Raw genomic sequence first — 18,999 nt, 5'->3', positions numbered from 1 at the left:
ATATATATCTATTAAATTGTATATAAACAGCTATATATTAATCCAAATGCAAAAAAACAATTTCTTCAAAACCCTCACTAAATATATAAAATATAATTCATATATTTAGAGTATTAAATTTAGATATACATATACATATATATATATATGTGTGATAAAAAATAGTAATAGTTTGATGCTATTAATATTTAGTATACGATGAAACATGTTATTATTGATATTTTTACGAACATAGTTTTACGGGTTATTCAAACACATGCAATATATTTATCAAACATTAACTAATTCAACAAATATATTAACACAATTATATCATAAAACACTACATTAAAACATAAATTGATGCAAGAGAGTACGTGTCAATAGTTTAATTAGTTGTAATATATAAATATATATAAGAAAAATATAAATAAAAATTAATATATAATACAGATATAAATCAAAATTAATGCGATTAATGAAATTAACTTTTAAATTTAACATAAGTCATAAACAAAACATCAAAAAAATCTAATAACATGTGACTAACAAAAGTAAACTTACTAAATAAATGATCATTATATTTACAAACATAAATCAGTAAATTTTAATAGACGTATATAAATTGTTGATACTCAAATATATTTCATTTTTAATATGCATCCTCTCAAATATTGATTCATTACGCTTACAACAAGATGAAAATTAGTTTGACTAAAAATAGTATTAAAATTGGAACATCATCTTCTCTATTAAAAGAGAAGTACCATTTTTATCTACTATTTATAAGTCATAATAGGTCTATTTCATCAGTTACATAATATCATATAATAATCAATAAGAATATTAATAATAAATTAATATTTTACCTATAAATACAAATTTTATTTTTATTTATAACAAAATCTGTTGAGAAATCTAACAAAATCGTACTAAACTTTTGAAAACATTTATTTTAAATTCTAAATTAATTAATTTCGTAATTAATAATAAAATATTAATTAAATTTTATTATAAACAAAAAAGTTCAATGCTAATTGCTTATAAATTTATAATTATAATCTGTATTATATTAAAATAAAAGTATTATATAAAAATATGAAAAATAAACTAAATTAGTAAATTAACCTATTTAATTTTTTAAAAATTCTTTCATTTAAATAAATTATCATTTACCATTAAACGGGTTAAATTTTCTTAACTACGTAATATTTTATACCAAAATAAAGTTATTAAGATATGTTGAAATTTTTTTCTACAGCTATATGTTTTTCAAAAATCATATGTTGAAGAATATTCTTAATTTTATTATTTCAAATTATATGTACCAAACTAAAAAATGTAATAACATATACTAAAAAGGTAAAATACATAAAATAAATCTATATATTAATAAAAATAAGAAACCTAAACAATAGAATTTAATATTTATACAATGCATAACATTAAAATGTAAATCATATATCAAAAAATTTATGATAATTTCAAATTTTATAAAATGATAAAACCCGCACGAATGTGCGGGTTAAACTCTAGTCTAATCTATTAAAACTAAAGTACAAATAGTACTTACCCTTGAGTTTTGCACAAAAATTACATCCCTATACCACTAAATTAATAGATCCTTTTATTCTATATTGTCTTTAGGGGTGGGCACTTCGGTTATTTTATCGGTTCGATTTGGGTTTGGTTCGGTTTGGTTAATTCGGTTCTAAAAAATTTCAAGTTGAAGTAAACCATATTTAGTTTGGTTTGGTTCGGTTTCGGTTCGGTTTTTATTAGGTTCGGTTTGTGTTTCGGTTCGGTTTAATCGGATTTTCTTAGTTTAGTTTTTTAAAAGAAATCATTTTTGAAACATCAACACATGGTCATGAAATCATCATGTTGGTGAAATAAAAAATAAATTATGTGAACTAAATCTAGTATAGAATTAAATCAATAATTTCTTTGTGTCTAAACATAAAACCAAACATTAAAATGTAATCTACTTATTTTAGATTATTATCTATGAACCTAATATAAATACTATAGGCAATAGGAATGGCACTTCCGTTGTGTTATGGATTCGGTTTCGGTTCGGTTCGGTTCGGTTTGGTTAATTCGGTTCTAGAATTTTTCCAACCAAAGTAAACCATAACTAGTTTGGTTCGGTTTTGACTCGGTTCGGTTCGGTTGGTTTGGTTTGACTCGGTTCGGTTCGGTTTTTTTGCCCACCCCTAGTCTCCACCGCCGTTGAAAAACCTCTGCTCTCGCGTTTCTTTCTCTCGTAACCGTTACAAAACAACAACAACTTCACTACGTCGTTCGATAATGAAGTTTGGTTTCAGTCTTCAATCTCGATCTGTAAGTTCTGCGCCAATCATCGTAATCGTCTCGTTACCTCTTCTTTGGTGATTTGGATATTTATGTTGTGGTGCTGTTAAAATCGCATTCTTGTAATCACTAGGTTATTATTTAATTAGTTGCAGATTATGTATAAGTGTCAAATGGGCGGGTCGTCCATTGGTCGTCCACGTCCATATTTAAATGGACTTAATATGGACACACCCATTTTTTCCATGGGTTATTAATGGACAAAATATGGATGACCATTTAAAAAATGGTCTTTACGGGTTTGGGTTTCATGGACATGAGTTGTCCAATGGACAAAAAAAAATCTAAGGTTTAAAAAAAAATTGAGTTTTTTTACCAAAACCGAGAAATCGGGTTTTCTCGCCAAAATCGGGAAATTGAATTTTCTCTGTCAAAATCGTAAAATCGCACAAACTGTAAAATCGGGGTTTTCCGCGAAAATTGAGAAATTGGATTTTCTCGCCAAAACCGAGAAATCGAATTTTTCCACCAAAACCAGAAAAAATCGAGTTTTCCTACCAAAATCGAGAAATTGAGTTTTCCGCTAAAACCGTAAAATCGAGTTTTCCCGCCGAAACCGAGAAATCGAGTTTTCCCGCCAAAACAGAGAAATCAGATTTTTCCGCCAAAACCGGGAAATCTAGTTTTCCCGCCAAAATCGGAAAATCGAGTTTTCCGCTAAAACCGTAAAATCGCCAAAACCGTAAAATCAAGTTTTCTTGCCAAAACTGAGAAATCGGGTTTTCCCGCCAAAACCGGAAAATCGGGTTTTCCCGCCAAAACCGGAAAATCGGGTTTTCCCGCCAAAACCGTAAAATCGGGTTATCCCGCCAAAACCATAAAATCGGGGTTTCCCGCCAAAACCGAAAAATCGGGTTTTCCCGCCAAAACCACAAAATCGGGTTTTCCCGCCAAAACCGTAAAATCAGGTTTTCCCGCCAAAACCATAAAATCGGGTTTTCCGGCCAAAACCGCAAAATCGATTTTTCCGTCAAAACTGCAAATCGAGTTTTCCTACCAAAACCGCAAAATCGGGATTTCCCGCCATAACCAGAAAATCAGGTTTTCCCGCCAAAATCGCAAAATCGAATTTTTTCCGTTAAAACCGCAAAATCAAGTTTTCTTGCCAAAACCAAAATTGTTGTATTTATGGATTAATTTTAATTTTATGAACTTGAATATATAATTATAGGCTTATAAATTATAGGCTTATAAATTAAAATCTAAAGTTTTCTTATATGGTCTATTATGGACTCTATGGCAGCCCATAAAAATATGGGTTTTAGTGGATATGGTTCTTAATGGACATGGTTCTAATGGACATGGTCACTCTTTGTCCACAAACAATAAATGGACAAATGGATACGGGTTAATGGACATGGACTCGCCCAATTTACAGCTATAAGATTATGTACATCCGTGTTGAACATCTATTTGAATAGAAGAAACTCACAATATTTGATTAGATTGTTTCTACTTTTGGTTTTGTTTAGAGATTTTTTTTTTGAGACTTGGATTGGTGAATTAAAGTCACGTTATCTCTTCAAGTTTTGACCTTTCGATTTAGGTGTGATGGTTGTTGGACGTGGAGTGTAAAATGTGTATCTTGGAACAGGTTTTGTAGGAGAGCTAAAAAACAAGAATAAAAGGAGAGAGAAAATGTCGAGGCCGATCATGATCGTCTTTCTTCTAGTTATACTCATAGTCACCTCTCAGTTCGAGTGGAGGCAACCACTTCTTGAGCTTGATGCTGCTCCTAGCTTGTCTCATAAACATCAGCAAATTGCAAAGAGGGAAGATGCTGTCAAAGAGAAGGTACTGATTGCATGAGATTATTGGAGAAAAAAACAACAACATAGCTTGTCCTATTTTCACTAAGATGCAAGACTTTTACATTCTAACAGTTGATTTTATTTTTTCTTCTTATTGTGTTGATCGATACAGATCATCTTGTCACAAGAGAGACATATCCAGAGGCTAAATGACCTTGTACGGAGTCTTCAAATGCAGTTACTACGATGCAGAGGAGAGAACGAGACGCGAAACGCCACTGAAATTCCCCATCTCAACAAGCAGTTTATTGAGCTCGAGAGGAAACACATTGTGGAAGACTAGTTTGATCCAGTAGTAAGTAATATATATATAAACCCAAATGGTACGTTAAAGCTGTGGGAAGCAATCTTGTATTTTATATCTTTTGTTGTGCTGATGATTTGATTAGTAGGATTGCTTTTAATTATATGATCAAGGTTGAGATATTCGAGTGTGTAATGAAATTTGAGGATTATGGTACTTGTAATATCCTTTAATATGGTTGATGCTATTATTAGCAAAGCACATAATCTATACATGTGTGGGTTTGTATAGTCAAACTTTGGTTTTGTTGTTAGGTTTTACATTGAATCACGGCAACAAAAGTCTAAGATGACAGAATCTTATGTCATATGAGTCTTCCATTCTATTTGCAATTTTGTTCTTATGTTTCGTTATTCCATCAGTCAGAGCCTAAATCTCACCAACCACACTCCATCATTGTTGGCCGTGCGTCTAGCCGTCCAAATTCACATTCACCAATATTAATCGATTTTCAACAATTGTTTGATGCGATACTTTCTTTGACAAATCATCATGTACGAGTATTTATTTACAAGAAAAAACAAATCATACTGAAGGTTATACTAGTCTTGAAAACATTTCTCTTCGTCAGTTCTCACGCCATGATAATATCTTACATATCAGCATACATTATTACTACCTGGCAAGTTCGAAATAAATGGTGTATTCCTCTCTCAATTTGAATTTGAATTTCATGATAAAACAAAATATGAAAAAGGACCAAGTATCTCGTTTGTATTTATCCAAATACTATTTGGTAATAAATGCAATTTCAAAGGCCAAGTCATATACTCCATCTTTTTAGTAATATTTTTCAAATCACATAATTGTTAGAAACGTCTTATTTTTCTATAAAAAAATCTCGTGGGTATTTATTTTGATAGGTAGTTAAAACTAATCCTACTAACTAATTAATATGCATTCAATGAAACCCTCTCCCATCTTGTGTGTCTATCTGCCTATATATAACAGCAGCCAATAACATGAAAACCTCGAACTTTCTTCTATAACTCCCAAGAACAAGAACAATAAGCTCCCCTAGGTAAGCTTACTTTGACCAAAGATTCAAGCTATTTTGCTCAAATATTGTTATTTCGATCTTCACTTTTTGATTGATAGGCAAATAAGTTACTCGATTGATCATTCCTACTGTGTTTTCTTTTTGATGATATATGCACATGTTTTATAAACCCTATCAACCTTCATTTTCTAACGCAGAACTTGGTTTTAATTTCATTGTGTTTATAATCAGGTTCCTATAGAACAAACATATTCTTCTTGGAAGGCAAGGAACATGAACCAACAAGAAGCCGCGAGTACACTTGGACTTGATTTGAAACTAAATATACTGGATTCATCTTTGCCCAGAGAGAGCTCATCTTCATCCTTATGCTCGGAGGAAGCTGAAGTTGGAGGAGGAGAGGCTGTGGTTGTTGGTTGTACTAACTGCATCATGTACATCATCATGTCTTTGGAGAGTAACCCTAGGTGCCCTAGATGCAACAGCCAAGTTTTGCTTGATTTTCTCACAGAAAAATGTAGCAAGAAGAGTAGTAATTAAGAAAATGCCAATTAAGAATGTCCTTTCCTTCTTATTTTCTTTTCTTGTTTTGTTGTCATATATATTGATAGTTAAAATTATACGACGCCCGCATGTGTTCATATGACACACACATATATAGACACATTTGTTTAGTGCGATGAATATTACATTTCGTTATTTCTTTTCAACAGGTCATAACGTAGATAACCATTATAAAATTGCTACTTATAGCAGTTTTTAACAAAATAAAAATGTTTTTAGCGATGAAATTATGGATATTAATGACGGATGTATACTCTTCAAAACAATGATAATATTCCTTTTTGGGTACTAGATATTTCCTGACTATTGAAATGAATAGTAATTTTATAAAAGGAAAATTAGTTGTTGTTGACTTGTTGTAAGTTCAATGTACTTGTACGTGACATAACTATATATACGTGTTTAATATGAAAAATATGGAACAATGACTTTTCTCTTTTCCTTCATGTGCACTTAAGTAACTCTAGCTTTAAAAGATAAGTATATGCACACATAGTCATTTAAATATATACACACATCATACATCAAATAATAAATAGGTTTGGTTTACTTGTTACCAAAGTTGTTGAACTAACATATTAAATGTCTACAAAATCTTGAAGAAGAGTTGTTCTTATTATGAATGTGAAAAAACTTCACCTAAACTTACTATAAAAATGCATGTTGGTTTTCACATTAATGTCGGATACAGCATTACGTGTGTTCCGTTCCATTCCAAACTATCAAAAGAAACAACACGTATTATCTAATAATAAGTTTATTTTGAAAAACTAGATTTCTTTAATTTTGTTTTTGGTCAATCAGAGATGTTGGCTCAAACCTAACTAATTTTAAGGGAAAAAACAATATCAACGATTAGTTTATACTTTATCCTGGGGTATTTAACACAATTTAAGGCATGGTTGGCAAATATTTTACTTCTTCCAATAAGAAATTTAGACAAAAATAACATATTAGTGATTTCTTAATATGCTTTCCTTTCATTGACTATTTTCTTCATCCATACTCTTTTGTGTGGTCATCAATCGATTAGAGACACCAACTTCTTTTAAGTCTCTTTTGTTTTATCCATAGTTTCCGTGAGTTTAGTAGTATAGATTATGATAAGGCCCAATACAGAAGATTTCCATGAATCAAGAGAAGAGGTTATATAGGCTCTTTTGTTTTCTAGTCGCACAAAATACATTCATATATTTCCCCATCACTCAGTAAAAACCTAATCTAATGAGTTTGAAGATCGCCCAAAGTTTGAAGTACGTAGCTTCGCTATATTGCATACTTGAATGTGAATCGAAGTCGGATATATAGACTATCATCACGTAGACAACTATACACACGTGTGTTTGTGTATAATAGATGCATATAGGTGCAAGTAGCTCATTTATTTTAGAATTTTAACCAACGCGTGTTGGCCTAGTGGTAAAGGAACTCCGGCTGGAGTGCCCGCCCTGGGTTCGATCCGCGTTGGCTACGAAAGTTTTCACATGGGCTCCTCTCGTTTTCCAGACCACTTCGCGTAACCAAAGATCCTTAAGTGGAGGCTTAAAAATCCTGTAATGGCATGAGTTTAGGCCCGATGGGCTAGTCGATCATGCTTACTAGTTGGATACTGGATTATCAAAAAAAAAAAAAAAGCTCATGACAGAAATTGACGGAACACAGAGTTATCTTCGCATGCTCCGAAGTCACGTTACGTGACATTCCTCACCCTCGATCTCTTTGCTTGCCATTGCGACATATACACACAAATACATAAATTCATGAGGATAGTATTTATTAAATTTTAAGTCCTTTCGAATTTACAGAATGAGATATAGATTTGGGAATCAGTGTGATTCCAATGTTTTGTAATTAATTGTTCTGTTTTAGAAAGAAAAGTGGTTGATGTTTGTAAAATTGTAATAAACTAAGAATGCACAGATCAAGACCTAACATCCAATACAATATAGTATCAATTGTTAAAGATCAATTCTCCCAAATAGACGTTTTCATGACAAAAGAGCTAATAATGAGAAAAATGACATAAATATTTTATTTAAGAGGTAAAAGATTTTTATACTCTAGATATGTAAATATAAATAAATAATAATAAAAGTTACAAAATAACAAAAATATATGTTTTAAAATTCAAACATTTTTATAATTTTTCCAAATTATCTTTTGAAATTTGAAAATGATTTTTGAAACTATTTTCAAAATTTTAATATTAATATTTTATTTTATAAAATTTTAAACCTCAATCCTAAAAACCTATCTCTTAACTCTAAACTCTAAGATCTAGATAAACCTATCTCTTAACTCTAAACTCTAAGATCTAGATTAGTTAATACTAATAAAATATTTTAGTCATTTTGGTATTTATAATATATATTAGTGACCAAAATATCTATAATATATATTAGTGGAGCATAGGGGTGGGCGTTCGGGTACCCGTTCGGATTCGGGTCGGGTATTTTGGATTTTCGGGTATTTCGGTATAGGGATATAAAACCCGTTCGGGTATTTCTGTACTTCGGGTCGGGTTCGGGTATTTTTAGTTCGGGTTCGGTTATTTTGGATCGGGTTCGGATATTTAGATTTTAAAAGAAATAAAAATAAATTTTTCATTTTTTAAGTTTCTTGTATTTTAAAAATATAGATTTCACTTAACTGATTTTCTATTTTTTATAGATTGAATGATTAATAGATTTGGAGATAACATTTCAAAAATAAAAATATTAATTTGGTTATTATTTTCAAACTTTGGATGTAATTTTTGTTAATACATGAAACAAAAAGTTGACATGCATTTTAAATGAATATCAAATTAGTTTCTTCATAATTATATATATATATATATATATATATACTATGTGATTTTAAAGTATGTGTAACATTAATATAAATATTTTAAATAAAATAAAAGATGTAAACTAGAAAAATAAGGGTAAGTATACATATGTTCGGTTATCTTCGGATATCCATTCGGGTTCGGGTATTTTGCTACTTCGGTTCGGATTTTGGTTCGGGTTTTTCGGGTCGGGTTCGGGTGCCACTTCGGATATCGGGTAAAGTGCCCACCCCTGGTGGAGCAAAAGGAGGAAGATGGAGGGACAATGTTGGGTTTGTATATATGTGAAGTATGGCAACACACAAGGTGTGTTGGTGTTCAACACAATGAGAAAGTTCCTCGCATTTTTCTTTGTCAAAGTTGTGACCAACATCTTATCACTCTCTCTCTTTTTTTTTGCCTTAAATTATGCATGTTATAAAACTTATTTCTATCTACTTCTTAAAAAGTTAATTATAGACTTCAACGTGTGTTTATTTGGGAAAATACCAAAGAAGGGAAATATACTTATAAATATGTAAATTTACCTACAAAAACCCTATTAATGGAAAGAAAAAGCCATAATCACAAAGCATATTGTTATTACACATTTGTATTTGTACTTCGTAAAGTATACTAAGCGTACAGAGAGTAGTTCTGTACTTGTACTTTATCCAGCTTTTTGGACCACCAAACGTAACCTTTTTTCTAATCTATTATCCAGCTTTTTGGACCAAACGTAACCATTTTCTACAGAATGTAATCTATAAATGCGTTAGATATTCATTGTTTGTAACCTTAACCGCACTGACATAGTATATCCCTTGTATCGTAAGTCATAACGATTATATTAACTAAATGGAGATGAGATGTATTTAATTTCATTAAATTAATAACGAGTTGGGTGTGCAAATACAATGATTGGGGGAATACAAAAGCAGCCAGCTTAGACCGAGTAGTTGCGTTTGTAACAGCCAAACACGAGAGTCAAAGCATCTCCACGACGCGTTTCTCACACTCTACACCACCACTTCCTCCTCTCTAGTCTTCACGTCTCTCCTTTCCTCGTAACTCTTCACTTCCACAATCACACCTATATATATACCTCAAAATCTGCACATTTCAAAATTAGAATCAATAAAATCTAAGAAAAAAAAAAACGAAGGTGACGATGATCAATCCAGATGTTGGTTCAGTGGTGGTTCGTGAGGTTTGGGCTCACAATCTGGAGTCTGAGTTCGAGCTGATCAGCGGGATCGTCGAAGACTTCCCGTTCGTCTCCATGGACACGGAGTTCCCCGGCGTGATCTACAAGGCGGATCTCCGCCGCCGTGGAAACCCTGGCTATCTCTACAAGCTTCTCAAATCCAACGTCGACGCTCTCAGCCTCGTCCAGGTCGGTCTCACTCTCTCCGACGCCGACGGAAACCTCCCCGATCTCGGCGGCCTCGGCGGGAGCCGGTTCATCTGGGAGTTCAATTTCCGCGACTTCGACGTCCATCGCGACCCCCACGCGCCGGACTCGATCGAGCTCCTCCGCCGCCACGGGATCGATTTCGAGCGTAACCGCAGCGAAGGCGTCGAGTCGGAGAGGTTCGCGGAGCTGATGGTGTCGTCGGGGCTGATCTGCAACTGCAGCGCGTCGTCGGTGTCGGTGAGCTGGGTGACGTTTCACAGCGCGTACGATTTCGGTTACCTGGTGAAGATCCTCACGCGCCGGGAGCTTCCGGGGTCGTTGGGAGAGTTTCTACGGGTGCTCAGGGCGTTTTTCGGGGAGAGAGTGTATGATGTGAAGCATATGATGAGGTTCTGCGAGCGGAGGTTGTTTGGCGGTTTGGACCGGGTGGCTCGGTCGCTTGAGGTTAACCGGGAGGTTGGGAAGTGTCATCAGGCCGGTTCGGATAGTTTGCTGACGTGGCAGGCGTTTCGGAGGATGAGGGATTTGTATTTTGTTGAGGATGGGCCGGAGAAGCATGCCGGGGTTTTGTACGGTTTAGAGGTTTTTTAAGAAGAGGGTTTTGGGGTTGTTAAACTAATTAACTCAATTCAATCAATTGAAGTTAATTACATGGGCGATTTAATTATACAGTACAAATTGAAAATTCTTTTTATTCGTCTTCGCCTCGTTTCTTCAGAATCAGCAACATCTTAATAATGAACCACAACAGGAAAGAACAGTTGACCAGAAACTTCAACCATAATTTATACAATATTTGAGTTTGTATGGTTTTAGTTTATCACAAATATGGATGGACCCACCTGAATCATAAAGAATAAATTTTATGACTAAAGATGGAAAATGATGTGGTATAGATATAACCCATTTTGAATTGTTTTAAAGTATTTTATAGAGCATCATATATTTATATTTAAATAATAAAATTTACTTTTAATATTTTTATAACTGGATTTCTAATTATATTCTTGTACATATATAGTTTATATTTATTATTCATATATTAAAAGAAATTATTCATATATTAACTGAATTTTAACCACACCAAATGAAACTTTCAAGGTTGTTTTCCCAAGTTGCATATATCTTAAGTTAGTTTGATGATATATTCAAGTCTAATTATAGTTTGTAAGAAAATCTTGTTGAGGCCGAATATCTCTTAACACATACTTTAAGGTATAACTTTGAAATCACAAGGAAAATTGTAAATCATAATTCACTCATCCAGTCATCCTTGTCTAAAACTGAAAACCATAATTAATTCACATCTTTGATTTTTATATATCTCTTAAATGGTTCACACATTATCTTCCATGACGGAATCATAAAACATACTGTATATAGTAAAAGAGAACTAAAATAAAATCAAATTATTCACAATATTGTAACACACATTCATGAGGATCCGTTTCTCATCATAGGTTGGTGTGAGTTATCATCATTATCATCAACAGGATTAACATAAAGACGAAGCAATCTCCCAAGTGAGTTTCCACGGCGGTCGTGTGGTGGTCGAAGACGTGAACAGACGTCCACAAAAGCCCTGACAATGAGATTGTGTTGAGGAGGAGGGTTTATGTCCAAGAAACACCTAAGAAGCTCCTTAAGATCATCATCTGTTTGGATATCTCTCTCCTTGATCATCTGATTCATTGACTTCTTGTAATCTTCGAATGGATTGAGTGATTCCTTAGCCATCGCAACACTCTCGTCAATCTTAGGACATGGGCTGCGTAACACCGTGGGAGAAACCGGTAGTCCTGGAGTGTAGTGGCTGTGAGATGAAGGAGGGACGGTGGAGCCGCAACCACAGGGCATGAATATGGTTTTGAGTGTATATTTCATCTTCTTCTTCAAAGGCATTTTCTGTTAAAAGAGAGGAAACGAAAAGAAGTTGAGATTATTGAGTGAGGAGGGTGTTGGTGTGAAAAAGTTTTTTAAAAGGGGAACCTTTTTTCTTGTTTTTAATTTAACTTGAAGATTCAGCATTGCTCCTTGCTTGGGAGATGCACAATTTTGATGGATTTTTCTCCTTTCTGTAAGAAAATTTAATTGGATATGATTCGCTGAAGTTAAAGTTTCTGTGTACGTCATGCTATCATTTGGAACTAACCACCCTCTTGTGTTCTGGTGTTTCCCCTTAACTTTCTTTTAAAACGATTCAAACCAAAATGAAATCATTCAAACCAAATACGAATCAAATTTTGTTTAAACCAAACAGTAATAATCTTTTAGTACCGAAAATCTCTCTGAACACAAATTCAAACATAAAAAGGTATTTATCATAGTTTTTTCCGTTAATGGAATAAAACAGTAATAAAATATTTTCATTTCAGTATATAACTACAAACTCGTTTACTTATAAAAAACGGCAAATTTGTTTTATAATTTTTTTATAAAACAGTAAAATATTAGAACAGTAATTATATAATATGTGATATAGTGTGCTCATCTCATAAACTAATAATGTTTGCAAATTATAATATAAGCTAAAATAATCATTTATAAAGCTGAAATTAAAAGAGAACAACTTTGAAATTAATGACCGGAAGCCCACATTCAAGTTTTACAAGAAAAAAATATTCAAGCTTAAAATTTAATTGACCCCTAACAAAACAAGGAAGTTTTTCTTATACGTCAACAGCACATTTCTGAGCAAGCTGGTCCTTGATGGCCGGACCGGTGCCAGCTAACTGACCGGAGAAGGGAATGGACGCTGGACAATTGACTAGGAGCCGATAACATGCAGTTACCAACGAGCCCACTTTCCACTTAACGCAACCGTCGATCTTGATGTTTAAAAGCACCATCCCGGCGTTTATGTCTTCGTTCAGTGCTGGAGTCAGGTAAGGTTCCACTGACACGGCAGTTCCAGTCAGAACCGGCGACCATACCGTCACATCCAGATGTCCTTGGTACATTTCCGGCAATAGATGCGCCAAAGTCACCTAATTAAGCAATAGAAAAAATAAAGGTGAATAAATTTGCAAAACCTATGATTCTTAAGATGTGTCATGTTTTGCGGTATAAACGTTAAAAATATTGCTGGTCCATACACACTGCACAAACCACTAGGTCAATGGATAACACACTCACACAAACAATTGCATTAAAAGGCAAAACGATACCTCTTGGTTGCGGTACGAGGCATAGATGTCTAGGCGGTCATACAAAATTCCGATCTTGTCGTTTGGATTGTGAGAAGAGAGTGTGACTTGGAGATTTGAAGTTAGCAGATTTGGTTGTGAGATGTTGAACTCGTACATGGTAACGTCTTGTAGGACAAAGCTCGGTTTGTGCGGATGAAGTATAGCCCACACCAAGAAAACCACAACCGCAACCGTAATGACCAGACCCGTAATTCCGTATACTATGCGTCTTGTCACCTCGTCCAAATATTTACTGTAGTCGAACTCGCACTTTTTATCCTTCTCCGCCATTTGGTTGCGTACAATTTTTTTGGTTAGAAAAAGATCCTTTGTAAGCAACTTACAGCAATGTGTTTTTCGTTTGAATTCGGTTCTGATGTAATTATGAATTGATCCTTTTTAACAATTTACAGTAAGGAATTAATAAACAGATGATCTTATGTATCATATACGATATGTTTTGACAAAAATAAATTGTTCTGGTTGGCAATATTTATAACTAATTGATTAGGATCTCTTATTTACATTCACTGTCGATTGCACCATATCTATTTTCCACTTTTAGACAAAACCATTTGTTAGCGTTCACTACATTTTTATGATTTATTCTAAAAATAATATTTTATACTTTGCTATAAATTTTACTATCACATTTTTTGTTAGTTATTATCTCAATATGAAATAAGATCTATAGAATATTCTTGAACAGTTTATGGAAGTTTTAGATGCCTATAAATTTATTCATGGCGTAAAATGTGAGTATTAATTGATTCACTATTAACAAATGATTACAAATACAGTATTTAAAAGATTAAATGAGAGTAGGGGTGGACGTTCAAGTATCCATAAATTTTAAAATTAAGGTTTATTCAGATTTTAGATTTTTGGTGTCAAAGATTTCAACTTCATCTAGGTATTTTCTAAATTTTAGTTCGGGTTCGGTTCGGATGTTTGCGGGTTCAGTTCGGGTTTAGATAATTCATTTAAATTATTTTAAATTTTTTTAAATTTATTACATACTTTAGATTTCTCAAAACTATAAACAAAATAATATATTACATATAAATTTGAATAATATATGTCAAAATATCTAAACTTAACATATAAATTGGTTTGATTTGATAGCTAAAATTTGGTAATTTTTAGAGTGCTAAAATTTGGTAATTTATGAATAAAATAGCTTTGTTCTCGGCCCATATATGAGTGAATAGTTTCGATATCGGCCCAGTATTCCAAACTGAAAGGCCGAAGTTTCCATCACGAAGGAAAATTGAAAGGCGTTGTTCAGCCGCCACTGAAGTATTCGATGATGTATGCACAAAGGAAGCTCCCAAGTGAGATTCTTCAGACAGAGGTATCTGAATGTCACTAAACACGTCAATCAAAAAACCCTTTGCCTCTCTGACAATCTTTCTACTCTCTTTGTATATATATATTGAATCTTGGATTCCATTTCCAAGAACAAGAAAAAGAAAAAAAACACCAAGAAAAGACAAAAACCTTCATTGTTTCGATTTTATTTTGGAGTCTGAATATCTAAAATGTCGGGGATAGTATCTACATCTACACAAGGAAAGAGGGTGGTGGTGATCGGCGGAGGAGTCGCCGGCTCCCTCGCCGCAAAACTGCTTCAGTTCGATGCTGACGTAACCCTCATCGATCCGTAAGTTTTTTTATTTTTATTTTTTTTGCACTATCTTAAATAACAACAGATCATCATCATCACGAGCCTCATAAAACTTGTTGAAAAAATGATGATCAAATCAGGAAGGAGTACTTTGAGATCACGTGGGCGAGCTTGAGATCCATGGTGGAGCCTTCCTTTGCAGAGAGAACAGTCATCAACCACAAGAACTATTTTAAAAACGGCCGTGTCGTTACTTCTCCGGCGATCGACATCACGGAGAGCGACGTAACGACTAAAGACGGAGCTGTGATTGGATATGATTACTTAGTGATCGCTACGGGTCACAACGACTTGCTCCCCAAAACCAGACAAGAGAAGCTCTCACAATACCAAGCAGGTAATGAATGATCCTCTAGCTTAAGACACAAGCAAGCTAGGTTTTAACATTGATCTTGTTGCAGAATATGAGAAGATCGTATCTTCTCAATCAGTTCTGATCGTCGGTGGAGGACCGTCAGGCGTGGAGCTAGCTGCGGAGATCGCAGTTGACTTTCCGGAGAAGAAAGTCACGTTGGTGCACAAAGGACCGAGACTGCTCGAGTTTGTCGGAGAAAAGGCTGCTGACAAAGCATTTGACTGGTTGGAATCGAAGAAAGTGGAAGTGATACTGAACCAGTCGGTGGATTTGAGTTCAGCTTCAGACGGGAACAAAACATATAAGACTTCGGGAGGAGAAACTATACACGCAGATTGTCATTTCCTCTGTGTTGGGAAGCCTCTTGCTTCTCAGTGGCTCAATGGAACTGTTCTGAAAGATAGCCTGGATGGTAAAGGAAGGGTCATGGTGGATGAGCACTTGCGGGTTAAGGATCGAAAGAATGTGTTCGCTATTGGAGATATCACTAATATCCTGGTAAGTGCATTATTATATCATGAAGACTTAGTTAGTATCTTGTTTTGATTTGTTGTGATTTTTGTAATGACAGGAGATGAAGCAAGGATATATAGCGGAGAGTCATGCTAATGTGGCGGTGAAGAACATTAAAGTAATGATGTCTGGCGGGAAAAGGAAGAAGTTGTCGACGTACAAGCCAGGATCAGAGATTGCTATTGTGTCTTTAGGGAGGAAAGACTCGGTGGCTCAGTTTCCGTTTGTGACAGTGGTGGGTTGCCTCCCTGGTTTGATCAAGTCCAAGGACTTATTTGTAGGGAAGACGAGGAAGGCAAGAGGGCTAAGTCCTAAACTTGTGCAAGGTTGAGTTCTTTAGTGTGTGTCTCAGAGGTTTCACCTTGAGAGAGAGAGAGAGAGAGAGAGAGAGAGATGCTTTTGTGCACATATGTAATCATGGTTGTGTTTGTTTTCTTTGTGTGTTGATCTCATTGTTTTAGTGTGGAGTGATTGTTGGTTTGCTTATGTTGTTTGTGACTAACCGGAAAAAAATCATATGAATGAAGTTTGAACTGAAAGTAACCATTGTTTATTATATGTTTAATTTAGTGGTGGGCAAAATGGTATGATATCCGCTTAGTGATTTCAAATGTTATTGAAATTCGGTATTATCTATTTATAGATTCAATTTCACTATATGTTGTAGTAGACTTTCAATATATGTGGTAAAAAATAAACATATAATTTTGAAAATATATGTATTAAATAATCATTAAAATCGGTTTGTTAGGTTTAGAAATCATTAAACTTCAGAAGAAAACTTCCAAAAATTTAAGTTAGAAATCATCAAAATCTAAGTTACAAAAAAAATAACTTCAGAAACAAAAAGAATCCTATAAATTATTAAACTTGTAGGAGTTATAAAAATTTCCAAGAATTTAATCCAAAATCTCAAAAATGTCTGTACCAAACCTGGATTACTCATAATCTTATTAAACCGAAACCAACCGGAAAACCAAACAAAACCAGAAAAAAAGACGAAATCGAACCATTTATCATAGGTTGAATCGCCGACGAGATCCCCCAACGGAGCCACACGCCGGCGACTTCAATCATCCCTGTAATCTCCTACATCTCTCTCTCTCTCTCTCTCTCTCCCCCCCGAAGAACCCGAATCCAAACGACCTAAGAGACGTGAAAGGGGAACGCTTCCTTGTGTCTGAAGTCTGATAATTTCAGAAAAACAACGATATGTCCCCTGCTTCAGACAAGACTGATGAATCACCAAAATGTAAGTCTTCTACTCTTTGTAACTGCACAACAAGATCTCGCACGTTATGGGTTTACCCATCTAAATCGAAATATCCAACCTTTCTTTTTTTTTTCCAAGGGATGAGTTTCCGTTCTCTGCTACTATCCTCCATGCTCCTCCGCGTGTTCTTGATCGTCTACGGAGAGTGGCAAGACGCTCACATGGAGGTCCGCTACACTGACGTCGACTACATCGTCTTCTCCGACGCTGCCTCCTTGATGGCCTCTGGTGAATCTCCTTACAAGAGAACCACTTACCGTTACTCACCTCTCCTCGCGCTTCTCCTCGTCCCCAACTCAATCTTCCATCGTTCTTGGGGAAAGTTCCTCTTCTCTGCTTCTGGTATATGCTTCTCTCTCCCAACCCTTAAAGGTTCAACCTTTATTTGTCTGATCATCAGCTTCAGACAGCATAACCTGTTTGTCGTTATATGTCTCTCTTCAGATTTGCTGGTGGGTTTGTTTATCCGTAAGATTTTGAAACAGCGTAAGGTGTCTGAGAAGGTGTGCACAGTTTCTGTAATGGTGTGGCTTCTCAATCCGTTTACGTTCACAATTGGAACCAGAGGGAACTGTGAACCCATCGTTTGTGCTATGATTCTGTGGATCATCATCTCCCTAATGAAAGGTACTTACTTACACACACACACACACACACGTTAAGTAGATTATAACAAGACGTTGCAACAATATGTGTTTGCTGTTGTGTAGGTAATTTGTCACAAGCTGCATTTTGGTACGGCCTTGTTGTTCATTTCAGGGTGTATCCTATCATCTATGCGTTACCAATCATCCTGGTTCTCGATTCCAAGTTGTTTAGATCTGGTCACAAGCCTCCTCTTGAGGGTTGGACAGATACTAGCAGCACGGAGAAGAGAACATTCGACTTCAGTGTTGGAAGTTTGTTTTCGAGGGAGAGAATCATGTTTGGTTTGATATCCGGGGCGGTTTTTCTAGCTTGCAATGCTGTTTCTTTCTACTTTTATGGGCACGAGTTCCTCCACGAGGCTCTCTTGTATCACCTCACACGCACGGATCCGAGGCACAACTTCTCCATCTACTTTTACCACATTTATCTTCACTACGAGCGCCAGTTCTCAGCTCTGGAGAAGCTTATCTCGTTTTTGCCTCAGTTCACAGTACAGCTTGCTTTAGTCTTCTGCTTCTCTCAGGATCTAGTGTTCTGTATGTTTCTCCAAACCGTCGCGTTCGTGGCTTTCAATAAGGTACTCTACTCTCGTTTCTGTCTTAAAAGTCTCTGGTTTTTGATCTAGTGTTTTGTTTGGCTCTAGGTGATAACGGCGCAGTACTTTGTGTGGTTCTATTGCCTGCTACCTCTGATTCTACCGTGGAGCCGTATGAAGCTGAAGTGGGAAGGCATCTTATGCATGGTTCTGTGGATTGGAGCTCAGACTCATTGGCTGTTATGGGGATACATGCTCGAGTTCAAGGGGGTTAACGTCTTTTTACAGCTATGGATGGCGAGTTTGGTGTTTCTGGCTGCAAACACATTTGTCCTTGTCAAGATCATACAGCGACATCGATTCTCTCCTCTCTTCGGACAGTACGTGTCCTCTGATAGAAAGAATGTTACGAAACTTGACTGATACTTGTTCCAAAAGCTGTTTGCTTTTCTTTGTTTATTGGGTCATTTCATATTTATTTAGGACCTTGGAACTTTGGTTTTTGTATATGATTCTTGATCTTCAAGTTTTGTTTGATATGTC

The 18,999-nt window shown here is 35.1% G+C and overlaps 7 protein-coding genes across 8 annotated transcripts; 5 read left to right on the top strand and 2 right to left on the bottom strand.

Annotated features, from left to right (window-relative positions):
• The first annotated feature begins 2,198 nt into the window (after window positions 1-2,198).
• Window positions 2,199-4,642, top strand: LOC130507859 (uncharacterized). Its single transcript, XM_057002527.1, has 3 exons — window positions 2,199-2,322; window positions 3,947-4,146; window positions 4,276-4,642. The coding sequence occupies exons 2-3, from the start codon at window positions 3,991-3,993 to the stop codon at window positions 4,444-4,446; spliced, it is 327 nt and encodes a 108-aa protein (XP_056858507.1). The 5' UTR covers window positions 2,199-2,322; window positions 3,947-3,990; the 3' UTR covers window positions 4,447-4,642.
• Window positions 4,643-5,388: 746 nt separating this feature from the next.
• LOC130507860 (protein salt-induced and EIN3/EIL1-dependent 1-like) lies at window positions 5,389-6,158 on the top strand. The gene is made up of 2 exons (XM_057002528.1): window positions 5,389-5,488; window positions 5,699-6,158. The coding sequence occupies exon 2, from the start codon at window positions 5,741-5,743 to the stop codon at window positions 6,005-6,007; it is 267 nt and encodes an 88-aa protein (XP_056858508.1). The 5' UTR covers window positions 5,389-5,488; window positions 5,699-5,740; the 3' UTR covers window positions 6,008-6,158.
• Window positions 6,159-9,867: 3,709 nt separating this feature from the next.
• Window positions 9,868-10,953, top strand: LOC130507858 (probable CCR4-associated factor 1 homolog 11). The gene has a single exon (XM_057002525.1). It carries the CDS (start codon window positions 10,012-10,014, stop codon window positions 10,846-10,848), a length of 837 nt encoding a protein of 278 aa, XP_056858505.1. The 5' UTR covers window positions 9,868-10,011; the 3' UTR covers window positions 10,849-10,953.
• A 34-nt stretch (window positions 10,954-10,987) lies between these two features.
• Window positions 10,988-12,363, bottom strand: LOC108840659 (transcription repressor OFP10). Its single transcript, XM_018613486.2, is given in 1 exon segment — window positions 10,988-12,363. A coding segment is annotated over 1 exon segment (594 nt). The 5' UTR covers window positions 12,286-12,363; the 3' UTR covers window positions 10,988-11,691.
• A 544-nt stretch (window positions 12,364-12,907) lies between these two features.
• On the bottom strand, window positions 12,908-13,736 carry LOC108836987 (NDR1/HIN1-like protein 12). The gene is made up of 2 exons (XM_018610076.2): window positions 13,425-13,736; window positions 12,908-13,244 (listed from the first exon to the last, which is right to left on the bottom strand). Exons 1-2 carry the CDS (start codon window positions 13,734-13,736, stop codon window positions 12,927-12,929), a joined length of 630 nt encoding a protein of 209 aa, XP_018465578.1. The 3' UTR covers window positions 12,908-12,926.
• Window positions 13,737-14,744: 1,008 nt separating this feature from the next.
• LOC130507857 (uncharacterized) lies at window positions 14,745-16,543 on the top strand. Its single transcript, XM_057002524.1, has 4 exons — window positions 14,745-15,108; window positions 15,213-15,469; window positions 15,534-15,985; window positions 16,059-16,543. The coding sequence occupies exons 1-4, from the start codon at window positions 14,987-14,989 to the stop codon at window positions 16,329-16,331; spliced, it is 1,104 nt and encodes a 367-aa protein (XP_056858504.1). The 5' UTR covers window positions 14,745-14,986; the 3' UTR covers window positions 16,332-16,543.
• Window positions 16,544-17,028: 485 nt separating this feature from the next.
• LOC108823151 (GPI mannosyltransferase 1) lies at window positions 17,029-18,999 on the top strand. Of its 2 annotated transcripts, XM_018596440.2 has the most exons (5): window positions 17,030-17,252; window positions 17,352-17,615; window positions 17,718-17,900; window positions 17,984-18,498; window positions 18,565-18,999. In XM_018596440.2, exons 1-5 carry the CDS (start codon window positions 17,213-17,215, stop codon window positions 18,877-18,879), a joined length of 1,317 nt encoding a protein of 438 aa, XP_018451942.2. In that variant the 5' UTR covers window positions 17,030-17,212; the 3' UTR covers window positions 18,880-18,999. The 2 variants fall into 2 exon arrangements, with proteins under 2 accessions (XP_018451931.1, XP_018451942.2); XM_018596429.2 differs by having other exon boundaries at window positions 17,029-17,252; window positions 17,352-17,900.

The sequence above is a fragment of the Raphanus sativus genome, chromosome 2 (genome assembly GCF_000801105.2).
Source record: "Raphanus sativus cultivar WK10039 chromosome 2, ASM80110v3, whole genome shotgun sequence".
Taxonomy (NCBI): Eukaryota; Viridiplantae; Streptophyta; class Magnoliopsida; order Brassicales; family Brassicaceae; genus Raphanus; species Raphanus sativus.
This window is presented reverse-complemented; position numbering and strand designations above follow the sequence as displayed.

What these genes read in the sequence shown, in the direction of transcription:
- LOC130507859 (XM_057002527.1), top strand. Translation starts at nt 3,991, where the DNA reads ATGTCGAGGCCGATCATGATCGTCTTTCTTCTAGTTATACTCATAGTC. An exon ending in AAGATGCTGTCAAAGAGAAG is followed by an intron (nt 4,147 to 4,275) that starts GTACTGATTGCA and finishes TGATCGATACAG; the next exon opens with ATCATCTTGTCACAAGAGAG.
- LOC130507860 (XM_057002528.1), top strand. Translation starts at nt 5,741, where the DNA reads ATGAACCAACAAGAAGCCGCGAGTACACTTGGACTTGATTTGAAACTA.
- LOC130507858 (XM_057002525.1), top strand. Translation starts at nt 10,012, where the DNA reads ATGATCAATCCAGATGTTGGTTCAGTGGTGGTTCGTGAGGTTTGGGCT.
- LOC108836987 (XM_018610076.2), bottom strand. Translation starts at nt 13,736, where the DNA reads ATGGCGGAGAAGGATAAAAAGTGCGAGTTCGACTACAGTAAATATTTG. An exon ending in CCTCGTACCGCAACCAAGAG is followed by an intron (nt 13,245 to 13,424) that starts GTATCGTTTTGC and finishes TTGCTTAATTAG; the next exon opens with GTGACTTTGGCGCATCTATT.
- LOC130507857 (XM_057002524.1), top strand. Translation starts at nt 14,987, where the DNA reads ATGTCGGGGATAGTATCTACATCTACACAAGGAAAGAGGGTGGTGGTG. An exon ending in GACGTAACCCTCATCGATCC is followed by an intron (nt 15,109 to 15,212) that starts GTAAGTTTTTTT and finishes TGATCAAATCAG; the next exon opens with GAAGGAGTACTTTGAGATCA. An exon ending in GAGATATCACTAATATCCTG is followed by an intron (nt 15,986 to 16,058) that starts GTAAGTGCATTA and finishes TTGTAATGACAG; the next exon opens with GAGATGAAGCAAGGATATAT.
- LOC108823151 (XM_018596429.2), top strand. Translation starts at nt 17,213, where the DNA reads ATGTCCCCTGCTTCAGACAAGACTGATGAATCACCAAAAT. An exon ending in CATCATCTCCCTAATGAAAG is followed by an intron (nt 17,901 to 17,983) that starts GTACTTACTTAC and finishes GCTGTTGTGTAG; the next exon opens with GTAATTTGTCACAAGCTGCA. An exon ending in CGTTCGTGGCTTTCAATAAG is followed by an intron (nt 18,499 to 18,564) that starts GTACTCTACTCT and finishes GTTTGGCTCTAG; the next exon opens with GTGATAACGGCGCAGTACTT.